Source organism: Paramormyrops kingsleyae, chromosome 5 (assembly GCF_048594095.1).
Source record: "Paramormyrops kingsleyae isolate MSU_618 chromosome 5, PKINGS_0.4, whole genome shotgun sequence".
Lineage (NCBI taxonomy): Eukaryota > Metazoa > Chordata > Actinopteri > Osteoglossiformes > Mormyridae > Paramormyrops > Paramormyrops kingsleyae.
In genome coordinates this window covers 22,789,024-22,814,809 of record NC_132801.1, presented here as the reverse complement: position 1 = coordinate 22,814,809, position 25,786 = coordinate 22,789,024, and the positions used below count along the sequence as shown (strand labels likewise).

Below are 25,786 nucleotides of genomic sequence, written 5' to 3'. Positions count from 1 at the left end.
GTTAGTCTTCCCAATTCACTTAAGGCGCTTTTGCCAGTAAATTCCGAATGGGCTAAAAAACAATAGTTATGGCTGTAGGGGTGTTTATCGCTACAGATATGTGCCATTCTTGGTAGTAAAGAACACTGGATTTAGTTCATTATTATTGTTATGAAATTATATTTTTATGTTTTTGTTCATTTTACATATTTATTTTTACGATGTGCAAATAAGCACCTCTTAGCTTTTGTTAGTCAGACAAGTTGAGAGATGCACAGAGGCAGCGGATTTACAGTTGTTCTCTCTTGCTGTATTGAAATGCAGTGTTATACGGAAGGCAAGTTGAGAGATGCACAGAGGCAGCGGATTTACAGTTGTTCTCTCTTGCTGTATTGAAATGCAGTGTTATACGGAAGGCAAGTTGAGAGATGCACAGAGGCAGCGGATTTACAGTTGTTCTCTCTTGCTGTATTGAAATGCAGTGTTATACGGAAGGCAAGTTGAGAGATGCACAGAGGCAGAGGATTTACAGTTGTTCTCTCTTGCTGTATTGAAATGCAGTGTTATACGGAAGGCAAGTTGAGAGATGCACAGAGACAGCGGATTTACAGTTGTTCTCTCTTGCTGTGTTGAAATGCAGTGTTATACGGAAGGCAAGTTGAGAGATGCACAGAGGCAGCGGATTTACAGTTGTTCTCTCTTGCTGTATTGACATGCAGTGTTATACGGAAGGCAGTGAGTCAGTTTACCCACACACTCAGGGTTAATGTTACTTCGGTGAACCCACCTGCTTCCCACTGACAGCCTGTTAGACTTGTCCTTCTTAACTTTCCCATAGGAACGTCGCAGTGTAACCCTGCCAGGAGAAAAAGGCGATCAGTCACAAAATTCACAACGAGCATGTTAAATCAATAATGTACGCCCAAGACACCACTAGGGACTGACCCCAGATCCAAGAATCTCCTCTTGGTTTTTTTGTCCAAGATCACTGTGGGACTGCCTGGCTCCGCAGGGCTACTGTCGAGACCATCGTCTGAATACGAAGAGGTGTTGACAACACTTCACAACATTGCATCAAAAGAGCAGTGATGTTGAGCTGTGAGCTGCCTTTTCATTACTGATCCCGAAATGGGTAGCAATATGTTTTGATTCCAAGCCTAGTCTTGGCAGCTCAGGACAAAGCTACTGAGCATTAGAAGGTAATTCTGTTCTTGATTTTTTTGTTCTCAATAATAATTATCTGAAAATTGGAACCTTGAATTTCCCAAAAATTGAAAGCTTGTGACAGAAGATTTTATATAATTTGGTAACACATTACATACCAACCTTCATTTTCATGTCCCAAACCTTCAATTTATAACTCAACACGTGATTTACATTTCAATGAAACCAATGATTACTCCTCTATTCTCAACCTCAAAACAGTCAATTTTCCTGTCACATGTGATATTTGATAACTTATCATGGCTGATTTTGCAATACAGAGCAGAGACAGACAGCATCTGCAGTGCAGCATCCTTCTGGTAAATGGAAACCCATCAGCAGGTTCTCTCTAAAATCAATCGCATTACTGTACAGCTCTGGAAAAAATGAAGAGACCACTATATATTTTGTAAAAATCTGCTTTTTAAAATCCTGGGTAATGCTGGTTCTGCTGGCAGAAGGCTATGCTGAGCAGCAAGTTGCTTCCAGGTTCAAAATTTCTAAGACAGCAGTACACAAGAATAAGGTGAAGCAGGAGACACTGGGAATGACCAGAAACCAGCCAGGTAGAGGGCAGAAGCAACTTTCTAATGCCGGAGATGACCATCAACTTATTCGGCAGTGCCTCATAAATTAGAGGATGACCTCAACTGATCTTCAAAAACAATGGGAAACATTAAGTGCAGGTGTGAAGTGCACTGCTAGGACAGTGTGTATCAGACTCCTAGAAGCAGGACTGAAGACTCGTAAGGTAAGGAAAAAGTCATTCGTTAATTAGAAACAGGGAAGAGCCAGGCTAGAGTTACAGAGTTTTACACAGACACACACCCATAAAGTGAAAACTTTGCTGTGGCCTCTTTATTTTTTTCAGAGCTGTATATGGAAGATAACGCCTGGCATTTTAAGGTACCAGAGCTGGAATCCCTAGTTTTAAGTGACACTAAGGTGACAGTCAGGTGTGAGAATAGTGACAGCAGCGTAACCTTCGCTCTCGGCGTGCTGCTCCCGGCGGATGTAGACGGGCGAGCTGTCCGAGCTGGGGGGTGAGCCCCTAGGGGTGGGGCACAGGGCCTCCTGTGACGGCGTGTTGGTCAGCTGCTTATAGCGGCCCCGGGGGGCGGGCAGGGTGGCCTCGCCCTCCTCCAGGCTTCGGCGCACCATGGAGGTGTCGAAGGCGAAGGCCGGGCTCCGGAGCACGGGCGAGGAAGAGAGCAGGGAGTCAGGCGAAACGGACGACCCGTGGATGGCCGAGTGGAGAGGAGAGCGCATGTTCTGCATGGGGCTGCCATAGCTGTCTATAGACTTTGGGGGCAAACACACAAGGTGACAAGCTGCAGTATAGCATAGAGTGTTTTGTGTATGTCTCATTTTTACATTCCAGCAAACCTTTAAACCGCATTGTCTCTGGAAATATGTCATGTGCTGTCAGAATAATGGCAGATACGTATTTGTATGTGTAATGTTGCTTTTTACTAATAATGCAGGATGTTGACATACACTTAAAAAGCAGCTGACGTGTTTGGGCTTCTTGTGGCTGGTATTAAAATGCTTTATTCAGTGAAATAGAGCGTAACTGAGGGGTGTAGGAACTGGGGGGCATGTGCTCCCACCCAATATTTAATATGGCTTTATTCATCCCCTTCAAAAAATAGACCTTTACATTTAAATTATTAAGTTGTGTCCTCCCCAATATCAAACTTTCTCCTATGCCATTATTTCACCTTCACCAGTAAACATGAGTCTTCTAAATCACTATGTTTATCTGGTTTTTGTCATGACATAATATGACACAATAGTGTATTTTGCGATAAATTACAAGAAAAGAAGACGGTCTCTCCCAGACTGTATGGTAAATGCAGTGGAGATGACCATCTCCCCCACACTTTATGGTAAACGCAGCGGAGGTGACCATCTCCCCCAAACTTTACGGTAAACGCAGTGGAGGTGACCATCTCCCCCAAACTTTGCGGTAAACACATCAGAGTTAACATGTTCTGCAGCACCTTCCTCTCCAGGCTCTCATCTCCCTCAGTGGAGCTCACGCTGTCACGGAACCGCGAGCGCGAGGGGCGGTGCCTCCTGGCTTTGACGGACAGCTGAGCGCGGGCCTTCTGCAGACTGCTGTCGAGTAACTCTGTTTCCGGGATGGCTTCATTCAGATCTAATAGGGATAGCGGAGCAGAAACAAACTAATGATCAAAGACACTCAAGTGGAAAATACACAAGTTCTAAATCTTACTGATGGCCATTTTAAAGTTAAGAACTTGCAATGTCAACTTGCAGATAATTTAAAGTTTATACTATTGCTATACATGATTGAGTCCTGATAAGTGTTTCCCCCCTAGAGGTGAACGGAGCTCTTGCTACACAATCAAACAGGAGTGCCCTCTAGTGGAGGGACATGTGCAGGAGGAAGATCCTACTGCATATTTCACATTCAGGCATACAATTAGCCATACAATCATACATACAATAAGCCTCAGATGCCAGCCTCACCAGCCAGCTGACATCACCTGTCACTTTCCTTCCTGTGGCCACATGATAACCCCCCACCACCCCATCCCCTCTGGACTGAGGATATTGAGACAGGACAGAGTCTGGCCATCTCTTCAAAGCACCATCCAACATCAGAGCAGACTGAAAAGGCAAGGAGACGTAACCAAAAGCAGATACGTGCTGCCACACCCGTGAGGGAGGTATATGAGCTGAAACACTGCAGTAAAGTGTGCGAACTGAAAACCATCCTGCACAGCACCCCCATTCCTCTGGGAATCCCCGGCACAGCACGCCCATTCCTCAGGGAATCCCCGGCACAGCACCCCCATTCCTCAGGAAATCTCCGGCACAGCACGCCCATTCCTCAGGGAATCCCCGGCACAGCACCCCCATTCCTCAGGGAATCCCCGGCACAGTACGCCCATTCCTCAGGGAATCCCCGGCACAGCACGCCCATTGCTCAGGGAATCCCTGGCACAGCACCCCTATTCCTCAGGGAATCCCCGGTACAGCACGCCCATTCCTCAGGGAATCCCCGGCACAGCACCCTCATTCCTCAGGGAATCCCCGGCCAGGTTCACCTTAACACCATGCACATTTGGGTCCTACTTGACACCCAAGGCGGATTAGACTGGTAGGAATCTATCCATTGTTTTTGATACCAAACGAAACACTAGAAAGCCCTCAGAAAGTAGTGTTTTTCCATTCATCCATTCTCTATAGGCACTTGTTCTTTGCAGGGTCGTGGGGGGCAGAATGCCTATCCCAGAAGGTACGGGCGCAAGGCAGGAAGTGGTGGGCAACCCATCGCGGCACAGGAGTTTTTCTTTCCTTGAAATTATTATTTGAATGTTTGCCAATAATGTTAACTGGTAGACTTCTCCAAGCCCTGCGACCCTCTGTGGTGTGTGTGTGTGTGTGTGTGTGTGCGTGTGTGTGTTGGGGGGTGGGGGGTTGTGCTTCATTGATCCTTACAGCTATATTGTCTGGAGCTTGAGCTCCTGGTGAGGCTCCCCTAGGTGAATAGGTCTGTGGGAAGAAGCCACATATTATAATCCATCAAACTTCCCCACCTGATAGGTATATGGGCATAAATCATGGGGGGATGGTGGGTTGTAACCCCCCCCCCCCGTAATCAAAACCAGCCAATAGAACCACCTGGAGCCCCTTAAATGGGTTTAGACCTCAACATCCCCAATCTTCAACCCAATGTAATGCCCTTGGGTAGGTACCAAGAAAGATCAGGGTACCCTGTCTGGAATAGGGTTACCAAGACCCCCCCCCCCCCCCCAAGAGGTGTATACTGTAGGGTGGTCTGATGGACGCAGATGGATCTTGGCATGGGACAGTGGATTAGGAAGTATATAATAACTTTCCCCACAGACAAGAAGCTTAAGCTGTTTTGGGAGACATAAAGGTATTGTCTGGATGTAGCTGACCATATCTCAACACATAGAGGTGAATTCCATGTGCTGACTGAAGCCAGTGACATGTCTGAGTCAAACATGTTCAAGGTTTCAATTGTTGCCTAAAGGTTGGAGTTTGTCAGGGTGACATCCCTAGGACCTGCTGCTGGACACCAGTGACTAGGGAAGCTGTTTAGCTGCCTTCAGGGCAGTCCTGCTCTCCTGAGTTGGATAAAAAAGAATGACAGGCATGAAGGGTTGCTACAAAGGCAGGAAGTTTGGCTATGGGTGGAATTTGGAGATGTTTTAACAAACCGGTAATTGTGAGGGGGAGACAGGACTTTGCTCAGGTTGTGTTCAACAGGAGTGAATAAGTGCTGACCGGCTCTGGGGATGCAGCAGTGAAAGGCATACATAAGGAAGGAAGTCCATCTGGTGGAAACTTCTGGTAGATCAGAGTCTATCACTACAGCTAAAGTTTCTATGCTGGTCAGAAGGCTCCCTAGTGGAATGACTGCAGGGGTGGATGAAATCCATCTGGAAATATGGGAGGACTAGTGGCTGTGTTCTAGCTATAGTGGAGCACAACGGTCAGCATCTAACAAACCTTAAGCCCTAAGGAAATTCTGCATAATGGTCGAACCAAGTATTCAGGAGAAATATTGCAGATTCTGACCTGGCTGTAGAACATTGGACCAATTCTTCTTCTTCGGGTTGTGTGATTATTTGCAGCCATATACTAATCAGTGTTTTGTGGATGTGGAGAAAGCATATTAGTTGCATACCCCAGCATATACATACGCGGGAGGTGCTGCAGGAATATGGGGTATCAAGATCGCTACTTTACAGTCTTCATTTGGATGTAGTAAGCACTTTAACTGCATACTTAGCACAAAGTCAAAGTAATTTAGAGTGGGTGTTACTCTCTGGTGAGTGTACTCCTTAAGAGGAGACAGGGGATGTGATTCGAGGATCTCACAAGGATGCCAGCAAGGAGCTGCTCTGTTGAGAGGTCCTGCGGCAGATACAGGACACGTTGTAGGGAATATATTTCCCGGCAACCTTGAGAATAGGTGAGGATTCCCAATAACAACCTAGGGTCTATGACCCTGGAATGAACGGCCTAATTTGAAAAGTCACTGTGACATGTCGGACGGGATGAAGGACTCAATGGCAAGTATGGTTGCAAAACAAAAGGGGGTTAATTAAACACACAGAACATAAAACAGGAAATAAACCAGATTGCAAGAGATCAAAATGGGAGTCACAGAGGAAGGCAGGGCACAGGCAATATGAGGGTATAATGTCAATAACCGGACTAGGCAACACAGGACTGGGAAGCACATATATATGGGACTAATGAGGGAGCAAACGAGAGGCAGCAGGGAGTGAATAACGCAAGGGTTAGGAACAAGAGGTACGACAAATGAGTAACAGGTGTGGCTTGTTAGGGTCATGCTAGGGAGGAGACAGGAGGGTCAGGTGGACATGGCAGACAGGACATGACACTCTGACCCTCATCAGGAAAAGTGGTGAGAAGATAATGATGATGATTAACTGGGGGTAACTGACCTTAGGGCCACTACTGTAATCCTTTCTGGATGGAATGAAGACACACATGCGAGGTGAAAGTAATGACCATACTTCTGTTTGAAAAACAATATTAGTTAAACTCTCATATAGATGGACTCATATTTATGTGATTTAAACCAGTGACATTTTAGAATTACACTGCAATAAACATATAATACAGTCAAACTTTTTTATGGTTAATTGGTAAAAAAACTACATAATACAATTTACTTTCAGGATCTTAAAACAGTGCTGTTGAATTCAATTTCATTCAATGCACCTTCATTTATAAGAAGTAATTAATTATAAAAAGAGATATGAAAGGTTGTCCACTCTGGCAATCAAGTATAGCCGAATTCAAGGGCACTTTCAATTGTTTCTATTAACAATTCAGATTGCATTTGTGGGTAGTCATTCATACCTATCTGTGCTAAAACAGACATCTTAAAATACTGACAGGGGTCTCCTGTGTTGGAGAACAAGCAAACTCTGCATGCCCCATAAAGACAGGTTAATATTTTCAAAACTAATTTCCAATTAACAATCCATTATTTAATGAACTGATATTTTTATTCAAAACTGCTTATGCCTGTAGACGATTTACTTGAAAAATTAAGACTATATACATTTCTTATCCTTAAATTTACAGCCCTTCTGGAATTTTAACTGAAAAACAGAAGTTAAACATTATGAAACCAGTTGATTATCATGAAACTAGACACAGGAATTACAAATATAGTAGTCTATGTGATGCATGTTCTGTCTATTCTTAATATGATTTTGTTCTTTAATAATTGGCAAGGTTATTCTGTTAAAATACATTATGAATAACAGTGTTAAAAAAGCTAACTAATGCTCCTTTGTTCATTCATCTTCCCTAAGCGCTTACCCAGCATAGGGCCATACTGAGCCTGGGGTCTATCCCAGGCAGCATACTGCACCGGTCAGGGAGCGTCCTTGACACGGTGCTTGTAAATCATGGGTACACACTCTCACACTATGGGTGCCACAGACATGCCAGTTCACCAAACCGCATGTTTTTGGACTAAGGGAGGAAACTCAGACAAGCCCAGGGAAAACCTACTAATTCCACAGAGCAAAGGACAGGGAGAAACTCCCCAGCACTGAACATGTGAGGACACAGCGATACCCACAGCAGCCCCACCGTTTTATATGAATTTTAAATGGTTTGGGTGTGTGTACATATACAGTTTATTTGGGGGCATATATAGATGTGTACAACTTAAAAGACTTATCCAGAGGACGCAGAATTGATTTTGGAAAGTTGACGTTGTAACATAAGAGAACGGATGCTGTCCTCTGTCATATTGAGTGAGAACTGGTAACTTTCATTTTCCTTGAACAAACAGTAACAGTGAAAATAAATCAGGATCTGAACGGTGCATAAACTGGTTAGAGGGTTACAACATCCATCCCTTATGGAGGAAATGTGCTCCTCACTCATTCTGGGAGTGGATCAGAGCTCTTGTAGCATAATCAGATCCTCCCTGAACCCAGTACCGACTGCAGAATAAGTGACGTTTCCCATTTCACCATGGTCCTTAGGTGGAAGCACTGACTATGCCATGTGCACGCTGGTCTCGGGTTACTTCCTGTTTTTGCACTTAAAGCATTTCCGTCATTCGATTACCAACGAGAAGATTTTTGAGAAAAAATAAAAATGCAATATCCGTCTGTTGCAGAGCTTCCATTTTTCACCAGCCCAGCTCTCTGGAAATAAGTGGAGCATCTAATGCATTAAATCAATTAATATGTGTCCTGCGCCGTGACTGAGTCAGACTGCTATTGGCCAGAGAGGCACTCCATTCAGAGATGCTCTCCTCTACCTCCATCTGCCACAGCGCCGCTCTGCAGTGTGCTCAGAAAATCCCATAGCTAGATAGATCAAAATACACTCAGTAGCGTATTGCTTGCATGCTGATCAAAGGTGACAGAGGAATGTTCATGGTGCCAGATGAACGTCAACGTGAAGCTAATCATGTTAATTAAAGGTGGCAACTGTCATAAAGAGGGCCGTCAATAAAGTGGGAGAAATGGATAGACTTTCTGGGGCACTGGGGGGAGTCAGGGTCAGCTCCTGTTGTCCCACTCTGTGTCCCTTCCCCGTTTGGCCAGCAGGTGTTGCTGGTCATCCTGTCCCTTGTGTTGTCAGTCTTTGTGTTTTCCTCCTGCTCCCTGTCGGCCGCATGGCTCAACTCATTGAGCATGTGGTGGTCTGTCAGCCTTCTGTTGCATGTTTGAATCCCGCCCCCTCTGTTTTTGTATTTTGTTCCCTAGTGTTTCATTTGTATGAGTTTTTCTAGTTCCTGTGTCTGGTGATATGTATGTTTGTGATAGTTGGATGTCAGTGATGGTTTTGAATATTCTGTTTGTAGTCTGCCTGTCTTGACCCTTTTGTAAATTTAGTCTTCGTTTATCCCCTTTAGTTTTTGACCCTCGTGGTCCTTTTGGTTTTTGTAGTGTTCTTCATGTCTTCTGTTTTGTTTGATAAACCCCTGTCTGGTGAGCCGCAAGTGGGTCGTCCACATTTTCTGTTCTGACCCGCACTATGCCTCGTCCTCGCATGAAACCTGCCCGGATCCTTAACAGGGGGGGTCTACCTGTCAGGACCCTGCCCCCCCGCGTGGCAAATTGTATTGCCCATTCAGTATAATTAAGTCAAATAAAACAAGGAGGTGGGGGGTATAATTATGGGGATATATTATGCTATGACCTCATCACTCAAGTTAAATGTTGCATGAGTTCAATGTCGTGTCTCTGCATTTGTTCACAAAAGGAGAACAAAAGTGAAAACGAGCAGAGGGACTGTCACCCTGTTCCTGCAGCTCGCCCGCACAGCATATGTTCAGTAACATCATCCTTCTCTACCCAGCAGCCATGCGGGTGCAAAGCGAGGTGCAACCTGGATGGGATGCCAGTCTGGCGCTGATCGCCAATGCAGAGGGGGCGGGGCTACATTTCAGATCTCTGAGCAATGATCTGGAGCCAAGCCGGGGGATCTCAGATGACAATGGCACCCTCTTGAGTGACTGCTGCTCCCAGTAACTCAATGGTTTAGCATGTTAGACCAAACCTGTGGCACACTATAGTAACATCTGAGTACCAGGCTACAGTCCACATTTCTGTCCACTCATTCCTGGGGAGTCAGTGGCAGCATTGTCACTATATTTAAGCAGCAACCCAGTATATACTATCCATCCCTTTTCTGAAACCACTTGTCCTGTTCAGAGTCACGGGGGGTCTGGAACCTATGGGCACAAGGCAGGGAAAAAGCCCAGGATGGTGCACCAACCAATCACAGGGCACACACACATCACTGGGAAATTTGATTATTCCAATTAACCTCAGCATGTCTTTGGACTATGGGGGGACACCAAAGCACCCAGAGGAAACCCCACGAGGTCACGGGGAGAACATGCAAACTCTACACACATGGAGTCATGGCAGAGACTCAAACCCACGTCCCAGAGGTAACAGTGCTAACCACTGTGTAACCCAGTATATATTTCTTTTATTACAAACTGAGCTTTGAAATTTTAACAGCAAATACACCCAGTACCAAAGCAGCCCATCAGGGACCGGGAAAGGACAGAACATTGCTTGCCTGAACAACGGCATTGGCCAAAATGGAAATGCAGAAGTAAAGGCAGGCATGTCATCGATCATCTTGTTATGACCTCCTGTCAGCTGTAGGAGGTGCAGTGTCTGTTCAGAAAAGCCAATAACTGTTCTTATAAAATCCTGCTTTTTCTCATTCTCCAAGGCCTTTCCCCTCCCTGGGCAGACTGATACAGTATAAACAGCAGCTTTGCTGTACTTAAAGAAGCCCCTGATTGGCCATTGAGGAAAGCAAAACAAGTCAACGTTAACAACAGTGCAAACGTCCCATTCAATAGACAGGAATTTTAAGAACCATGGCACTGTGCGCTGTGATTGAAATTGGGGCTCGCTTGGGCTTGCTGATGACTGGATTACATGGTTAAAAATGGTTCCATGACTTTGAGAGAAATGCACTGGTGACTGAGCGCCAACTAAACTGGGGATTGTTCAGAAATGAATCTCAAGTGTGTAGCATAACCGAAAGAAAATCGCTAAAACAAAATGAGTGACTCGTATGAATGAAATCCAGAGTGTTATGCCTATTGATCAGCACTTTGTGGGAGGCTCAGGCATCAGAAAAGCAGCCGCATCTCATAAATCCCCCAAACCTCTCTCTTGACAGACCGCTTTCATCTACACTTGTTTTGGCAGATCTGTGGCTGTTTTTCGTTAATGTAAATGTTCGGCTTTGCTAACTGATGAATCGCTCACGTCCGGAATGACAAGTAAAGCTGCCCAAGAGATTGCTTTGTTCGCAGCACGAATGCAAGGGATTGTTCGGATATTGTGTAAAAGCAGCTGTGCCCAGTAGCTAATGCCAGAGGGACCAGAATTCATACTCCCTTCAGCATTTATTTGCTGTTATTAAATGAAGCGGTTTGCATCAAAGGACATCCAATGCCACCAAGCTTTCCTGTGTGGAATACTAATTCAATTATATTCCACAGTAAATGAACCAAACCACAAATTATTAAAAAAATCTACTTATTTCTCTTTCGCTGTCTAGCAACAGACATATTCTATTTTTAAGTCCATTTTATTAGAAAAATGTTTTTGGAAGACACTTTGATATACAAAACTGATAACTGGCATTTTCTGAAATTAAACTCTTCATTCATTTTTTCTTCCTTTGAGCATTACAATTGTTTCTTCTGCTGCCCACTCTGCAATAATGCACACCCATGCACACCAGATAACATCCATTACATTAGTGGGGACATAAATTTATTTTTGCAAGGCGTGGTTTAAACCTTCAATGGAAATTGGTAACATGCACACTCATAGTGCACTGAAATGCAACCTCCAAGACTTCCTACATGGATCCTAGTTTAATCTATAGTTCTAAGCATATACCGAAATTTCTCTTCTTCAGAAATGCTTTGCGGTATTTATTAGGGAGTGTGATTGCTACCTCAGTACAAACCCAGAAAATTTCATTGCCTAGTGTTGGATGCTTTGCATGTGCCAATCAATCCAAAGGCACACAGTAAGTGGACTTAATTCACCCTGTTTGATAAATATCACTCCCAGATAACTGTGAGAGTTTCTGCCAGGCACTCAGCCATGCTGGATACGTGCCTGAATGCACGCACGTGTGTGCACAGATGATGCGTGATCTTTATGAGCTCCCATTTCGCACCATAAAACCCAGCGACATGGTGCTGCATGCCGGTCGTCCTATTAAGCTGTCAGCTACAGCAGATTATCACTACGAATAATGGGGTAAGTGATGCATCAGGGCGGTGGCAAGGCGTTTTTTGCCGTGTGCTAATGGTCTAATGTCTGCTGCATTACTCTGTTCCTTCCCTGTAGCCGGACCAGAGGAACCATCGTCTCAGTGCTGCTAAAACTGCTTAATGTGGAGAATTCATGCAGCAATGATGTTGGTCTGCTGTTGCAGCCTGTGGACCCTTTAGATTATGATGAGTAAGTGTTTAAATGTCTTGTGCTTCTTGGAATGGGCATCACATTGTATTGGAAAAATGTTATGTAAGATGGATGGATGGATGGATGGAAGGATGGATGTGCACACCCCCCCCCCCCCAGCTTCCTAGCCCAATGAGCCACACCCCCCAGCATCCTAACCCACTGAGTCACACCCCCCAGCATCCTAACTCACTGAGTCACACCCCCCAGCATCCTAACCCACTGAGTCACACCCCCCAGCATCCTAACTCACTGAGCCACACCCCCCAGCATCCTAACCCACTGAGCCACACCCCCCCCCAGCATCCTAACCCACTGAGTCACACCCCCCAGCATCCTAACTCACTGAGCCACACCCCCCAGCATCCTAACCCACTGAGCCACACCCCCCCCCAGCATCCTAACCCACTGAGTCACACCCCCCAGCATCCTAACCCACTGAGTCACACCCCCCAGCATCCTAACCCACTGAGTCACACCCCCCAGCATCCTAACCCACTGTGTCACACCCCCCCAGCATCCTAACCCACTGAGTCACACCCCCCCAGCATCCTAACCCACTGAGTCACACCCCCCAGCACCCTAACTCACTGAGTCACACCCACCCAGCATCCTAATCCACTGAGTCACACCCCCCAGCATCATAACCCACTGAGCCACACCGCCCCAGCATCATAACTCACTGAGCCACACCCACCCAGCATCCTAACCCACTGAGCCACACCCCCCCCAGCATCCTAACCCACTGAGCCACACCCCCCCAGCATCTTAACCCTCTGAGCCACACCCCCCCAGCATCCTAACCCACTGAGTCACACCCCCCAGCATCCTAACCCACTGAGCCACACCCCCCAGCATCCTAACTCACTGAGTCACACCCACCCAGCATCTTAACCCACTGAGTCACACCCCCCCAGCATCATAACCCACTGAGCCACACCTCTCCAGCATCCTGACTCACTGAGTCACACCCCCCAGCATCCTAACCCACTGAGCCACACCCCCCCAGCATCATAACCCACTGAGTCACACCCCCCAGCATCCTAACCCACTGAGCCACACCCCCCAGCATCCTAACCCACTGAGCCACACCCCCCAGCATCCTAACCCACTGAGCCACACCCCCCAGCATCCTAACCCACTGTGTCACACCCCCCCAGCATCCTAACCCACTGAGCCACACCCCCCCAGCATCCTAACCCACTGAGCCACACCCCCCAGCATCCTAACTCACTGAACCACACCCCCCAGCATCCTAGCTCACTGAGTCACACCCCCCAGCATCCTAACCCACTGAGCCACACCCCCCCAGCATCCTAACCCACTGAGCCACACCGCCCCAGCATCCTAACCCACTGAGTCACACCCCCCCAGCATCCTAACCCTCTGAGCCACACCTCCCCAGCATCCTAACTCACTGAGCCACACCCCCCAGCATCCTAACCCACTGAGCCACACCCCCCAGCATCCTAACCCACTGAGCCACACCCCCCAGCATCCTAACCCACTGAGCCACACCCCCCAGCATCCTAACCCACTGAGCCACACCCCCCAGCACCCTAACCCTCTGAGCCACACCCCCCAGCATCCTAACTCACTGAGCCACACCCCCCCAGCATCCTAGCTCACTGAGTCACACCCCCCAGCATCCTAACTCACTGAGCCACACCCCCCCAGCATCCTAACTCACTGAGCCACACCCCCCCAGCATCCTAGCTCACTGAGTCACACCCCCCAGCATCCTAACTCACTGAGCCACACCCCCCCAGCATCCTAACTCACTGAGCCACACCCCCCCAGCATCCTAACTCACTGAGCCACACCCCCCCAGCATCCTAACCCACTGAGTCACACCCCCCAGCATCATAACCCACTGAGCCACACCCCCCCCCCCCCCCCCATATATAGAGATAAAGGGAGAGGGAGATCGATAACATTCAATCAGGTATTTGAGTATAATTATGGAAGCCATGTAGATGGCAATTCTCCAAAATGTCCTATTATTTCTCTGGCTCTTCAGGTTCCTAATACCAAGTTTTCAATCATCACTGTGATAATTCAGCCCATCCACCTTATTCCTAATCATCTCTTCCAATTTTTTCATCAGCTTTTCCACATTTTACTGTCTTTTCTGATTCATTCATTCTCATAATATACCCCAAATACAGTAGCTTCTTATGTATTTTGCAACATTGTGCAGGTACCAGCTGCACTTGCTGTCCCATTTTCCAGCTTTCACATCTATATAGGCGTAAATGTCACAAAAAATATCACTTTCTGAATGATTCTGGTCGAGAGATATCGCAGGATTTCTGACGATTTCATTTATTTGCCCTTCACTGCAGTTCTCCCAAGTGTCAGTCTGCAGTGTATGTCTGCGATGTGTATCTTGACTATTGGATCCTTTGTTGTTTATGATTGTTCCAAGGAAGTTGAAATGGCCTAATACATCTTCACCATCAACAAAGCTAGCAGCCAGACCTGTGGTCATAACCCCCCCAGGACTGGAAGTGGGGAACCCCGTTCCATGTAATTCTAATCAGTGTAATCAGTACATGGTAGGTAACTTTAAAGAATTTCAAGAAATATCTACATCATTATTTTCTGGAGTTGTGTGCATGATTCTCCTTGTTAATGGTGACAACAAGAGTAAGGGCAGGGACAGAGCCAACGCAGTTTGATTCATCATCTGTGAACCTACCTGCATCAGGGCGCATGGAGGAACACAGCACAGGTTCTGCTAGATGGTAGCGGATTTATCATTCTGTAAGTCACAGGACACATGCATAGGGGTTTATGCAGAGCAGACCCAGAATGCACCTCTTAGCATGAGCAACTGACCGCTTGCAGGTGCTCAGCTCCTCCGGAAGATTCTCCAATGAGTCAGTTAGTCAGAACAGCCCCGCTGCCGGAGAACTACCCCAACTCAGCAGCACAACGCCCTCAGGTAATAATTAGCAAAAGCAGAAATAAAACCACAGCTTGACTCACTTAATCCCTGAGCACACAGACCATGCAGGATAGGCAAGAATGACTGTATCCAGGTATTTGTAAGGAAAACTTCAAAAATAAGTTTCTTGTGCAAAAACCTTCTCAGAATCTCAGTGTATTGGATTTACTATCTGATTCATCACGTTAGAATAAATAGAGAACCTTTACTTCAGGAGCCAGTGCATAATACAGAAAAAATACAGGCAAAAACCCTGTGGAAAAACATAGTATCCGGCATAGCTGGATACCAGTATGACCAGCACAATGCATGCTGGTTATATCAGCATATTTGTTGTTTTTAGTGCTGGTGGACCAAAATCATTAATGAAATATTGCTGGTGGACCAACTTCATGTGCAGGTAGACCAGCACAGCTATGCTGGTCCAGCAGGTACACCAGCACCTAACCAGCATTAACCAGCACCAAACCAGCATTAACCAGCACCTAACCAGCATTAACCAGCGCCTAACCAGCATAGACCTTCATAAAAATCATGCTGGTCTATGTTGTTCTTTTCAGATGAAAAGCTCATGCAAATTGCTTCACTGTTTGGATCCAGAAGGCTTGGTGTACAAAGTCTTGTTCTCTTTGGACAGTAATTAAATCTATTAAAACCAGGGGGGGCACATGATGGCTTGCAGGGTCCAATGGAATGGTGTCTCCTAAACTCAGCCCTGAATTATAGTTCAGTAGCATTGGGTGACAGATCAAAGAACCACCATTGTCCTATAAGGTATACACTACATTAGATCCAAAAATTACCCTGCATGTCAGTGTCTCCCCTAGGCGATGTTAGATGTATAACTCCATGAGCACCACATCAGAAAGGGCTACAAGATCTCCCCATCACATTTTGATAAATAGCACAGATTTAAACAAGGGAATTTTCCATGAGGTGATGCTGTTATTTATAGAGTGGTGAGGCAGGCTGGCCAATGCGAGCTGGAGCTCTCGTAAAAGGCATGCTGAGGCCTTTGAAAGCGAAGGACAGCCCGGGTCTCGCAATATCACAACCTAATTAGTCTGCCTTCCTCCCCCTTGCTGACAACCCTCTTAGGTAGTTATCTTATTATTGTGCAAGTAAGCCTCTGGCCACAGCACCAACGGCATGCTGGGAAGCTGTTGGGGTGGAAGGGCGGACATGTCTATAGACACAAATCATTGTCGTAACTGTCACTCCTGTCCAAAGTAAGCATCTCAGGATCGACTGCTCAGACTAATAACGTTGTGGTGTCTAAGCGGAGGCTAATTCAGCGCAATCGCTTTGTGACTCTGTTTGATGTGAATTTAACTGCTTCCCCACCAAAGAAAGGGGAACACTCATGCTTACCTAAATGCAATGCCACGCGTGATTGCCCACATCTGGTCACGTCGTATTTAAAGATGCATGAGCTCAGTTTTAAATGTTTAGTCTAAACTCACTGCTCCAAATCAACTGATCTGTGAAGCGAGGTTGTTGGATAGCAGAAGGCCCCTACTCTGCTGCGTGATGTAAACGGCTAATGGACTATGGCTTCAGGAGGTCAGATCATTTAAGCACGATAAGAAGCTCCATGGGGCTGTCTGACTGGCACAGCAGTTACGCCGCTGAATCCCACACAGAAGGAATGGAGCCAACCAAATTATTACCGAAGCAAGACTAACCAGCTAACAGCATCATGACCTCATTCCCTGGTTCATTTATGCCACAGCAGTAGCATGAAAGGGGTCCTTACTTTGTTTATAGAACCGGATGCACAAAATCTGATGCGTTAATATCAAGTCATTTCATTTTGATCTATGCATTTCATCAAAATATGGAAGATCAGTGGATTTTGTTGATCATTTTTATTACTGTGCAATTTGTGCTTCACTAAGTAGCTTTTTCAAGTAGGCCATGAAGGGAACAAGCGCTAAATGGGACCTTAATTTTACTAAATTTGTGTGCTAAAAGAGAAGTGATGCAGCTTGGCCCCTTCTGGTCATTCCTCATGATGATTCTCTATGACAAACAGAGATATATTTTTATGTCATGCCTCGTTATTCGGGACAGAGTGCAGCTGTAGCCATGGATGGCTAACGGCTAACTCTGCATTCGCCCTCCTCTCAGTGGTATTTTTTCCTCACAGCTTTGAGGTGCATGTCTTTATATGTCTGTGCATGCTAACACAAATGCCCCCACCAACAGACTGAATCTGTGAATGCTTTTATATAGTACTATTTATTACTGAACACACCTCAGTTCCTGTGCTCACAAGAACCTTCCTTGACTGCATTTTCACTAAATATTGACCAAGCCCTACCTCCCCCTCCCCCACAGTAGATGCTTGGTGGTTCATAAATAAAAGAAGACAATATCCTCCCCAAACCCCCAAACTGACTTCCCCCCCAGTCTGAAAATCCACCGGCTCCACCCCCAAGAGTGTCTGTTCTGCAGTCCTGACAGGAAGATGGTATAGGAGCAGCGTAAGATGAACTCCATGCCTGTGTCTGTGAAGCCAGGCCTCTGCCCCTCTCCAGGCAACCTTAAGGTGAGCAGATAATCCATTTCAGGGGGACACTTTGAGCTGCTTCAGGTTTTACAAACTACTCTGAAACTGAAGGGCTCCTGTGCTTGGCTAAATAGTTCAGTTCTTCTTGTGCTGTGACTGGTTTGTTTCCTTGATTGAAAGACTCTAGCATTAGTGACACATACATGCTTATAGCAAACTGACCAATCACACAGCAAGAACTCAGTTCTTAAGTGGAATCCAGGTCCTTTTAATTGAAATGATAGTTTACAAATCCGCTACTAGCTGAAGTGTCCTCCCTGACAGGGATTATCCGGTCACCATAGTAAACCTCTAGTCCAGGTGGAACAGGTCAGGCGCAGCTGGGAGTCAATCCTTTGGCACAAAAGCCACAATTTGCATGACTGCTGAGGATTAGTTCACTGAACTGAAGATCCCACCTGAGGGACCGAATAAGTCAGCTTGTGAAGTGTTAGTGCCTACAAAAATACCAGAGCAGACCTGCTGTTTGAAATCAGAGAGCATTCATAAATGCCTAATATCATCAGTGTCAGAAAGGATCCTGGGTTGTTTTTACCCACTGATCTGACTGTGGTGTGAATGGCCTTTCTTCAACATTTAAAGGCATTTTAATGAGAAACCAGTAAGGTAACTCCCACCGTCCAGTAACCTAATGCTGACATTACTCTCCTACAAAGGCACACTGTCCACCTGGACATGTAGCAGAGAGTGTTTTCTTCAAAACCAAGCATAGCTGATATATTTTGCCACAAGATAAAACACAGCATAAGAGATCTGATTTTGGTCATAACTCAGTTTTCAGAAAATACATGTATGGCAGATTAGTAACTTCAGCGTTTGGCAGGTTTTCTTACATCCCAGCATGTCCACAAACCATATACATTCCAACGAAGTAAAGGACCATGTTCACATTTTGAGACTAACTGGGACCTCAACGCATATTTTTTAGGCGAAAGCTTAAGAATGCAGCGCCGTTTATAGGGCCTGAAACCTCTGTGCTCAAAGACACAGAAGAAACGGGAAGCATTTCAGTGCAGCATGCAGGGCCAGCGAGGAGCTGCTGGGGCAGGAGAAACTGAATCCTGCAGGCTGGCAAATCAGGTAACTGGATGCCGGTGTTCCCCTAGTGCAAATGGATCTGTGCTCCCGCTGACTGTCTGATGTAGCAAGAAAGCACAGAGGTGCAATAAAATGCTATATTTTTGGAAAGCTCTGCTCCCTTTACCGTCTCTCACGCCTGCATTTGCTTTGTATGCTGTAAAATATCTAGGATAACTCAATGATCTTTTTAGTGCAGGCCTAAATCATCGAAAATAACCCTCAAAGTCTTAAAGTAACAGGGATTCGACAGTGTAGCAGCTTCTCCTCACACTAAGGAGCAGGCGTTTCGTCACCCAGCAGATGGGGTTATGGCACCTGTGACGTCAGCGGGGCGGTGAGGAGGCCGGCTAGTGGGGACTCACCAAACACATTCTCCATCTCCCCGGGCTGTGAGGCAGACATGGCAGTGGCTATTAAACACAAAGGGAGACAGAAAGAGAAGAATCGCTGTAGACACTCCCGCGTCAGCCAGCAGAGCACTGTAAACACCGACAACTGGTAAATTGGTAAGTTGGAAAGGTGGGTCTCTGCCACGATGACTAGAGGCTTCTCCATTGACTGCAGAGATGCTAGTCAGCCCCATTTTATTCAAATACTACACATGTTAGACCCTTTTTTCATGTGCCCGACTGTAATATATTTCATGATTAATTTAGCTCTTTAGATGAATATATACATATAGCAGAGCCTCCCCTCCCCAAAAAAAATAAAATAAATTGGTGTATATAGGAAAACTTTAGAGGTCGTGTACGTCGTAATGAAGACCAAATTTGTATTGATTTAAAATATACAATGGAGAAGTCAAATCCCAGGAAATCCCATTCTATGGAAACAGCAGGTACCTCCAATAGGTTAAGTCACAGGCAACTGTGACTGCCTCCATTTTCTGTGACACCCTCTCAAAAGTCATAATCATGGAGGGAAGTTCATGCTTAAGCTCAGTGATTAGAGTCCTGTGCAGATTCCTGTCTGCAAGAAATGCGACAGAAGGGCAGAACGGAGCCGTCTGCCTGTAGCTGAGTCTCTGGCTTAGCGTGACGTCGGCGTCGGTCCCGTACACCTTGGTTACTCTTTGTGATTATGGGCATCACTGTTGCTCTATAATAGAAGCCTTGCGGGTTGACGAGGTGAACTGAGATCTTCTCTCTGCCTGACTGTCTTCTGTCCATTACCAGCAGTGATGTGGTCTGTCACCAGGCGGCAACTGCAGGACGGTTAAAGCCACGACTGAAAGGCAGCACCCAGCTTTGAGCTGCGGCACGGATGGGTGGCCTGGCCGCTCGCCACGGGCACGTGTAAGGCATCGTCCAGGGGCTGGCGACCGGGCGTGAGGGAAGCGGCACCATCTGCTGCCCGGCTGCCTGCGGTCCCGGCCTCCATATGGAGGAGCGGAAGGAGGTATGGACATGTCCAGCCTGAGAGGCTCCACAGCATCGCACACGGCGCAGAAAGCAAGCAGGGAGGTGGGGAGGGGGCGGCGGCTGGTTTGGGGCTGAGCGGTCAGTACACCTCCTATATGACTGAGACTGGTTAACGCCCAGCACTCAACAATAGCTTGCTGGTCTCTGGATTCCACCAGGGACTAAGACAATCGGCTTCCAGTAATGGGCCAGGGTATAAAGGAAGTAGCCAGGAAACTGGATTTGAGCCCATAAATCTAATCAATTTTATGATCCTGTCATGCAGGCCCAAGACTGCCAAGATGGCCGTCAAGGTAATGCTTTAAGTTCTGCAGGTGACAGGAAGGACAGGAAGCGTTAACAGTAAAATATATATGCAAATGCATTCATTTCACAGGAGGAGCTCACCCCAAAGAAATCTGTGCAAGGGAGCGGAGAGGGCAATAATCATTTGGAATTGCCCCGTGAATTTTTAAGCATCATCCGCCCCTAAGACATCGTGTCTCTGTTAGCAGGCCTAGTGATGCACGTTCATCTTCGGTGGGGTGAGTGCTCATTTATGGCTTGTATGGGTGTCCTGGTCTATCAGGAATGAACAACAGGGGCATAAACCTCAGAGAAAGATAAAAAAGAAAATGGGGGGGGAGGGGGGTCATGCCTGCAGCTGTGGAATTGACTCAATACATATGACAAATGGGGGAGTATGCTTGCCAGAAGCTGACCCCCCCCAGGCAATAATAAGGTCACGGCCACGAACCAATGGGATGTCACAGAGCCCTGCTCCCAGCTACCGAAGGAGATGAAAGATAATTGGGTGAACGCCCCAGGAAGCATAGATCAGATGGATTGATAGAGAGATTAAAACGGACAAAGGAGAGCGAAAGAAGGGCCCAGGGAAGTAGGGAACGTGGGCCAAAATGACGAGGGCCTCGCCCCTCTAACTGTTTGCGTTTAGTTGGACAGACACACGTGTTCGGCTGTGGGAGGAGCTGACGCACATCCAGGTAACGCGGCACGGACTCCGGAGCGGAACGCGTGCGACACGCTGGGCACCAACGAGGTGGGGGGTAAGGAGCTGGCCGGAGCTCCGATTCGGGAGGAGTTGCACAGTGGCAGCTAGAGCAGCCGGGCAAGACGCGGCCGGCCTTGCATCATGCCGTCCCCAGGGACCAAGCTGGTCCCACCGACGCACACGCCACGAACAGAACCGGCATGCTTCTGACAAGCGAGACCGCCACAGTGTTATATAGTGAGCCAGCTTCAGAAGAGCAGGTGTGCCGAGTTTGGATAGTTGTTGAGGCTTATCAGATGCGGAGGGGGTGTGGGGAGGGAGGGGGGGGGCACTTTCATGTGGAAAACAACACAGCAAGCATGCTCATCTCAGCGCCGATCCCCTGTATGTCTGACTATCATTGTCTCAGTTGGCCCCGTTTGCCCGAGTAGGAAGCCAACAATTTCAAAACAAACCTGGGGGGGTGTAGGGGGGCGAGACACATCCTCCCCTCCATCTCATTTTCACTTGTTAGTTCTGGCAGCGCGAGACATTTGACGTGACGGTGATGCCGTGTGAATGTGAATCTGAGAGGACAGGCTTCGAAAATACAGGGGGGTGACAGCCATGCAATTGAAACTCACCTTAAATTGCAGGCATGCCGCAGCTGCGCTTAGAGGACGTGGCTGGTGAGCATCGCTCTTCTACGTGGTCCTGCGTTCCGTCCTGGGGACCACGGCGCGGTCGAACACATCCACAGGGTGAAGCGGCCTCCTGGATCTGCTGACGGGCAGGCGAGCGGTGTGAGGCAGCTCAGCCAAGGACAGGCAGGAGAGCGAGCGAGAAGGAGAGGCGAGAGAGAGAGAGAGAGAGAGAGAGTATGTTGAAGAGAGAAGGAGGGGGAGGGAGGGAGGGACGGAGGGAAGGGAAGACAGACACGCACGTCAGCCGTTTAAATCTTAGCTCCGCCACCCAGTCTCACATTTGGAGCTGCCGTGTTCTTGTGTTTCTGAGCACGGAGGTTTCAGGGTGGGGGAGGGCAGCAGACGGGGAGAGTGATGCTGATTGCAGTTTTTTGGGAAGAAAGATCGATCTGCCCGGGCAAAATGTGGTCCGCTGGTGAGGAGAAAGAGTTTGCTGCTCCATACTGACTCTTCGATCCCCGCTGAAAGGATTCATAGTAAGATCCTGACCAATGCGATAAGATGGTCGGCAGCAGGGGTGCAGTCTGAGCTGTGGTCTCTTACAGAGATATTAAAGATGTTTTTGTCCATAAACAAAGTGCAACGGATGGCTGCCTTTTTCAAATTAAATTTATTCAACTTATAGCTGATTATTCAGGTCTGGGTGGTGGGCAGCCCCAGAGCCTATACGGGGGGCAAAGGGCACAAGTCTGGATGCGATATCAGATCATAGCAGAGTACATACACTTATATACACAACGTAGCATGTCATGCCATCTCCAAGTCAAATTTCCCATGGAATATTCCACTGCCATTTATATATATATATATATATATATATATGCATATATGCAGCATATATAGTATATATATATATATATATACTGTATATGTATGTAGCAGATTTTAAATATTCATATAAGAACATTGCCTTAAGGTTCTAATCTCGTTCCAGCTCTAGAAACCTGCCCTGTGTTATATTTATTTCTGATCTATTCCCATCCCAGCATCCTTCCAAAGATCAAAGGCACATGAAACATGGAAAGCCCCCCCGGCAATGTGACCTCAGTGACCTCACATAGGCACCTGCTGGTCTCATCTCCATGCAGTAATAAACCTCACCTATACACAATGCACGTATATTATGGGGAATATTATTTAATCACGTTTTTACATAAATAACCTGTAAATGATCTTTGCGATGTGTTGTAATTTATCGACCCACCCATCCATCTTCTATAACTGCCTCTTCCAGGATGCAGGGGATACGAGGGAGGGGGGGGGCACCCGGGATGGGGGGGGGTTTATTTATTAATGCAAAAACAGTACATTTTCTAGTAAGGCAATATGCATACAATTTTCATCAATTATGAGCCCCTCCCCCACAAAATGTTTGTGCCTGTGTGTGCATGGAGGGATTCCCCAGGCATGCATGCAGGGCTGGGTCCCAGCGTGCTGCAGGCACCGCAGGGCAGGGGGGGGGGAGTAGCGAGTGCTGCATCCTGGAAGCTTCTGTATGAGGCTGGGGTGTCAGTTCTGCCCCAGCTGACGAGCGATTAGCTCAGCGGGGATTGTTTTTCCAGCCCGTCGTGATTATCATCTAACGGCTGCACGTGCACCTTTCCGTGACTCGGGTGGAAGTGACTGTATACCCTGTGATGGTGTGTGTTGCTGTTTGCCAGTATACAGGAACTGAGGCACTTTATGCGGGGCCACATGTATTGGGATATATACATTTACACACACACACACAGACACACACACAGACACACACACACATACATATATTTCACAAGTGCTTTTATCCAAAGCGACATACATTTTGAGAAAGCAATGTCAGACAATCCAAGGAGCAAATGCAGGTTAAGGACCTTGCCAGGGGGGATCAGCTTTTTTAAAAGTGGGGGGTGGAGGGAGCAGGGTAACTTCCCCTTGAAATAATTACAAAATTATAATTAACTTCCTGCATTTCCTTTACATCATAAGTGTGGAAATTTAGATAGATAGATAGATAGATAGATAGATAGATAGATAGATAGATAGATGATAGATAGATAGATAGATAGATGATAGATAGATAGATAGATAGATAGATAGATAGATAGATAGATAGATAGATAGATAGATAGATAGCCTTTATTGTCCTATAAGGATATTTGTCTTCACAATATGTTCCAATACAAACACAAGCACATGACCAGCCCCCACTATGTTAGGCCCAGATACATTAGCCAACCACATAAACATTTACACATAATATACACACAATTAGTAACAGAAATTTGATTAATGTTTTTTTAATATTCATATCATATATTTTGACATACAATGTGGTGTCACACAATAACGTACTAAATTTATCAGCATGTCCTACTGGAAAGTATTTGTTTTATTTAATCTGTGTGTGTGGGGGGGGGTACGATCAGGGTCCAGCCCTGTGTTGCCCATGGGTCCAACAGTGAAACCACTCTGCCAACAATGGGATGTGAACTAGTGAGCTTCAGATCACAAGCACAGCATCCTAACCCACTGAGCCACACACTACCTGCAAAAATGTGCACAAGCACAATGGAATTATTTCGTTTCCACAAATCCCAACTCCCATGAGACAAATACATATATAGAGGTTTGAGGAAAGCTTGGGTCCAAGCACCATTTGACCAGCACCCCTAGAGAATTTAGACGGCTTAAGGTAGAGATGGCGTAATATAATTTTTTTTTCTTTTTTAGTATCGGTGCAATACCGATATTAACATTTTCAGTATCTGCTGATAGCAATCCTATACTTTTTCCCCTTTATCAACTACTAGGCATTAAATCAGATATTTGTATCAATATATGTAAATTGACGTTGCAAACTATCTGCATTTACATGTTGTAGGGGCATTGTTTGTGTATGCTAAAAATAGGGAAATCTGTCGCCAAATTAAATATATTAAAGAAATCAATCATAAAAATATCACCGTATACTCCAGTCAAAAAGTACACATTAGTCTCCAGTACAAAACATGCAACGTGGAGCAGGTAAAACTTTTAAGTATTAATTAACCAAACTTTAGAAAGAATACAAGTCTGAAGACATCTAGTTTGTAATGTTTTTACTGTGTTCAGGCTTAAGTAAAAATCAGCACTGGCCTTACATGCATTGTACTCTGCAGTTTTGCTTCAGCATAAACTACAGCATTTCTACACAGCCATCATGGCTGCACACCTGATACCAGATCAGTGCCATCTCTAGGTTAAGAGGCCTTGCTTGAGGACTCAACAGAGATGTGACTATTCTTCTGTGGACTGGATTCAAACCAGCACTCTTCTGATCACAAGCACAGAGAGCTAACCCACTGCGCCACACACATGCAGCTGTGTGATGATATAAATAACTGTACTTATACATACACTGTATGCACAAAAATATTGGGACACACCTCTTAATCATCAAATTCAGGTGCTTCATTCAGACCCATTGCCACAGGTTTATAAAATTAAGCACCTAGCCATGCGGTCAGGGCTACAAATATTTGTGAAAGATTGGGTTGTTCTGTAGAGCTCAGTGCATTCAAGCATGGTGCTGTCATAGGATGCCACCTTTGCAATAAGTGAGTTCATGAAATTTCTTCCCCGCTAGATATTCCATGGTCAGCTGTATTATTGCAAAGTGGAAGCATTTAGGAACAACAGGAACTCAGCCGTGAAGTGACAGACCTTCCGAATTCCTGTACAGTGTCATGGGTGGCTAGAGCCTCTTCTTGGCAGCAAAGAGCTCCATCGCAGGCCACTTCAGACATACCTACAGCAGCATTTATTTTCATGACTTTTAAAAAGCACCTGTTATAATGGCCCACAGACCACATCTTCTCTGGGCCTTTGTTCTCCAGCCGCCAGCTGCATTAGTGCTGAAACCGGCCTT

The 25,786-nt window shown here is 46.3% G+C and overlaps 1 protein-coding gene across 1 annotated transcript in view; it reads right to left on the bottom strand.

Moving 5' to 3' along the window:
* Positions 1-22,127, bottom strand: part of samd14 (sterile alpha motif domain containing 14) — a 30,240-nt gene extending 8,113 nt beyond the window's left edge. Inside the window, exons 1-6 of the mRNA XM_023820860.2 lie at positions 21,841-22,127; positions 19,168-19,215; positions 3,186-3,343; positions 2,166-2,484; positions 925-1,012; positions 767-835 (exon numbers count right to left, since the gene is read on the bottom strand). Coding sequence (XP_023676628.1) covers positions 767-835; positions 925-1,012; positions 2,166-2,484; positions 3,186-3,343; positions 19,168-19,207 — 674 coding nt within the window. The 5' untranslated portion in view covers positions 19,208-19,215; positions 21,841-22,127. The remainder of the gene's footprint in view (positions 1-766; positions 836-924; positions 1,013-2,165; positions 2,485-3,185; positions 3,344-19,167; positions 19,216-21,840) is intronic.
* Between the last annotated feature and the right edge of the window lie 3,659 nt (positions 22,128-25,786).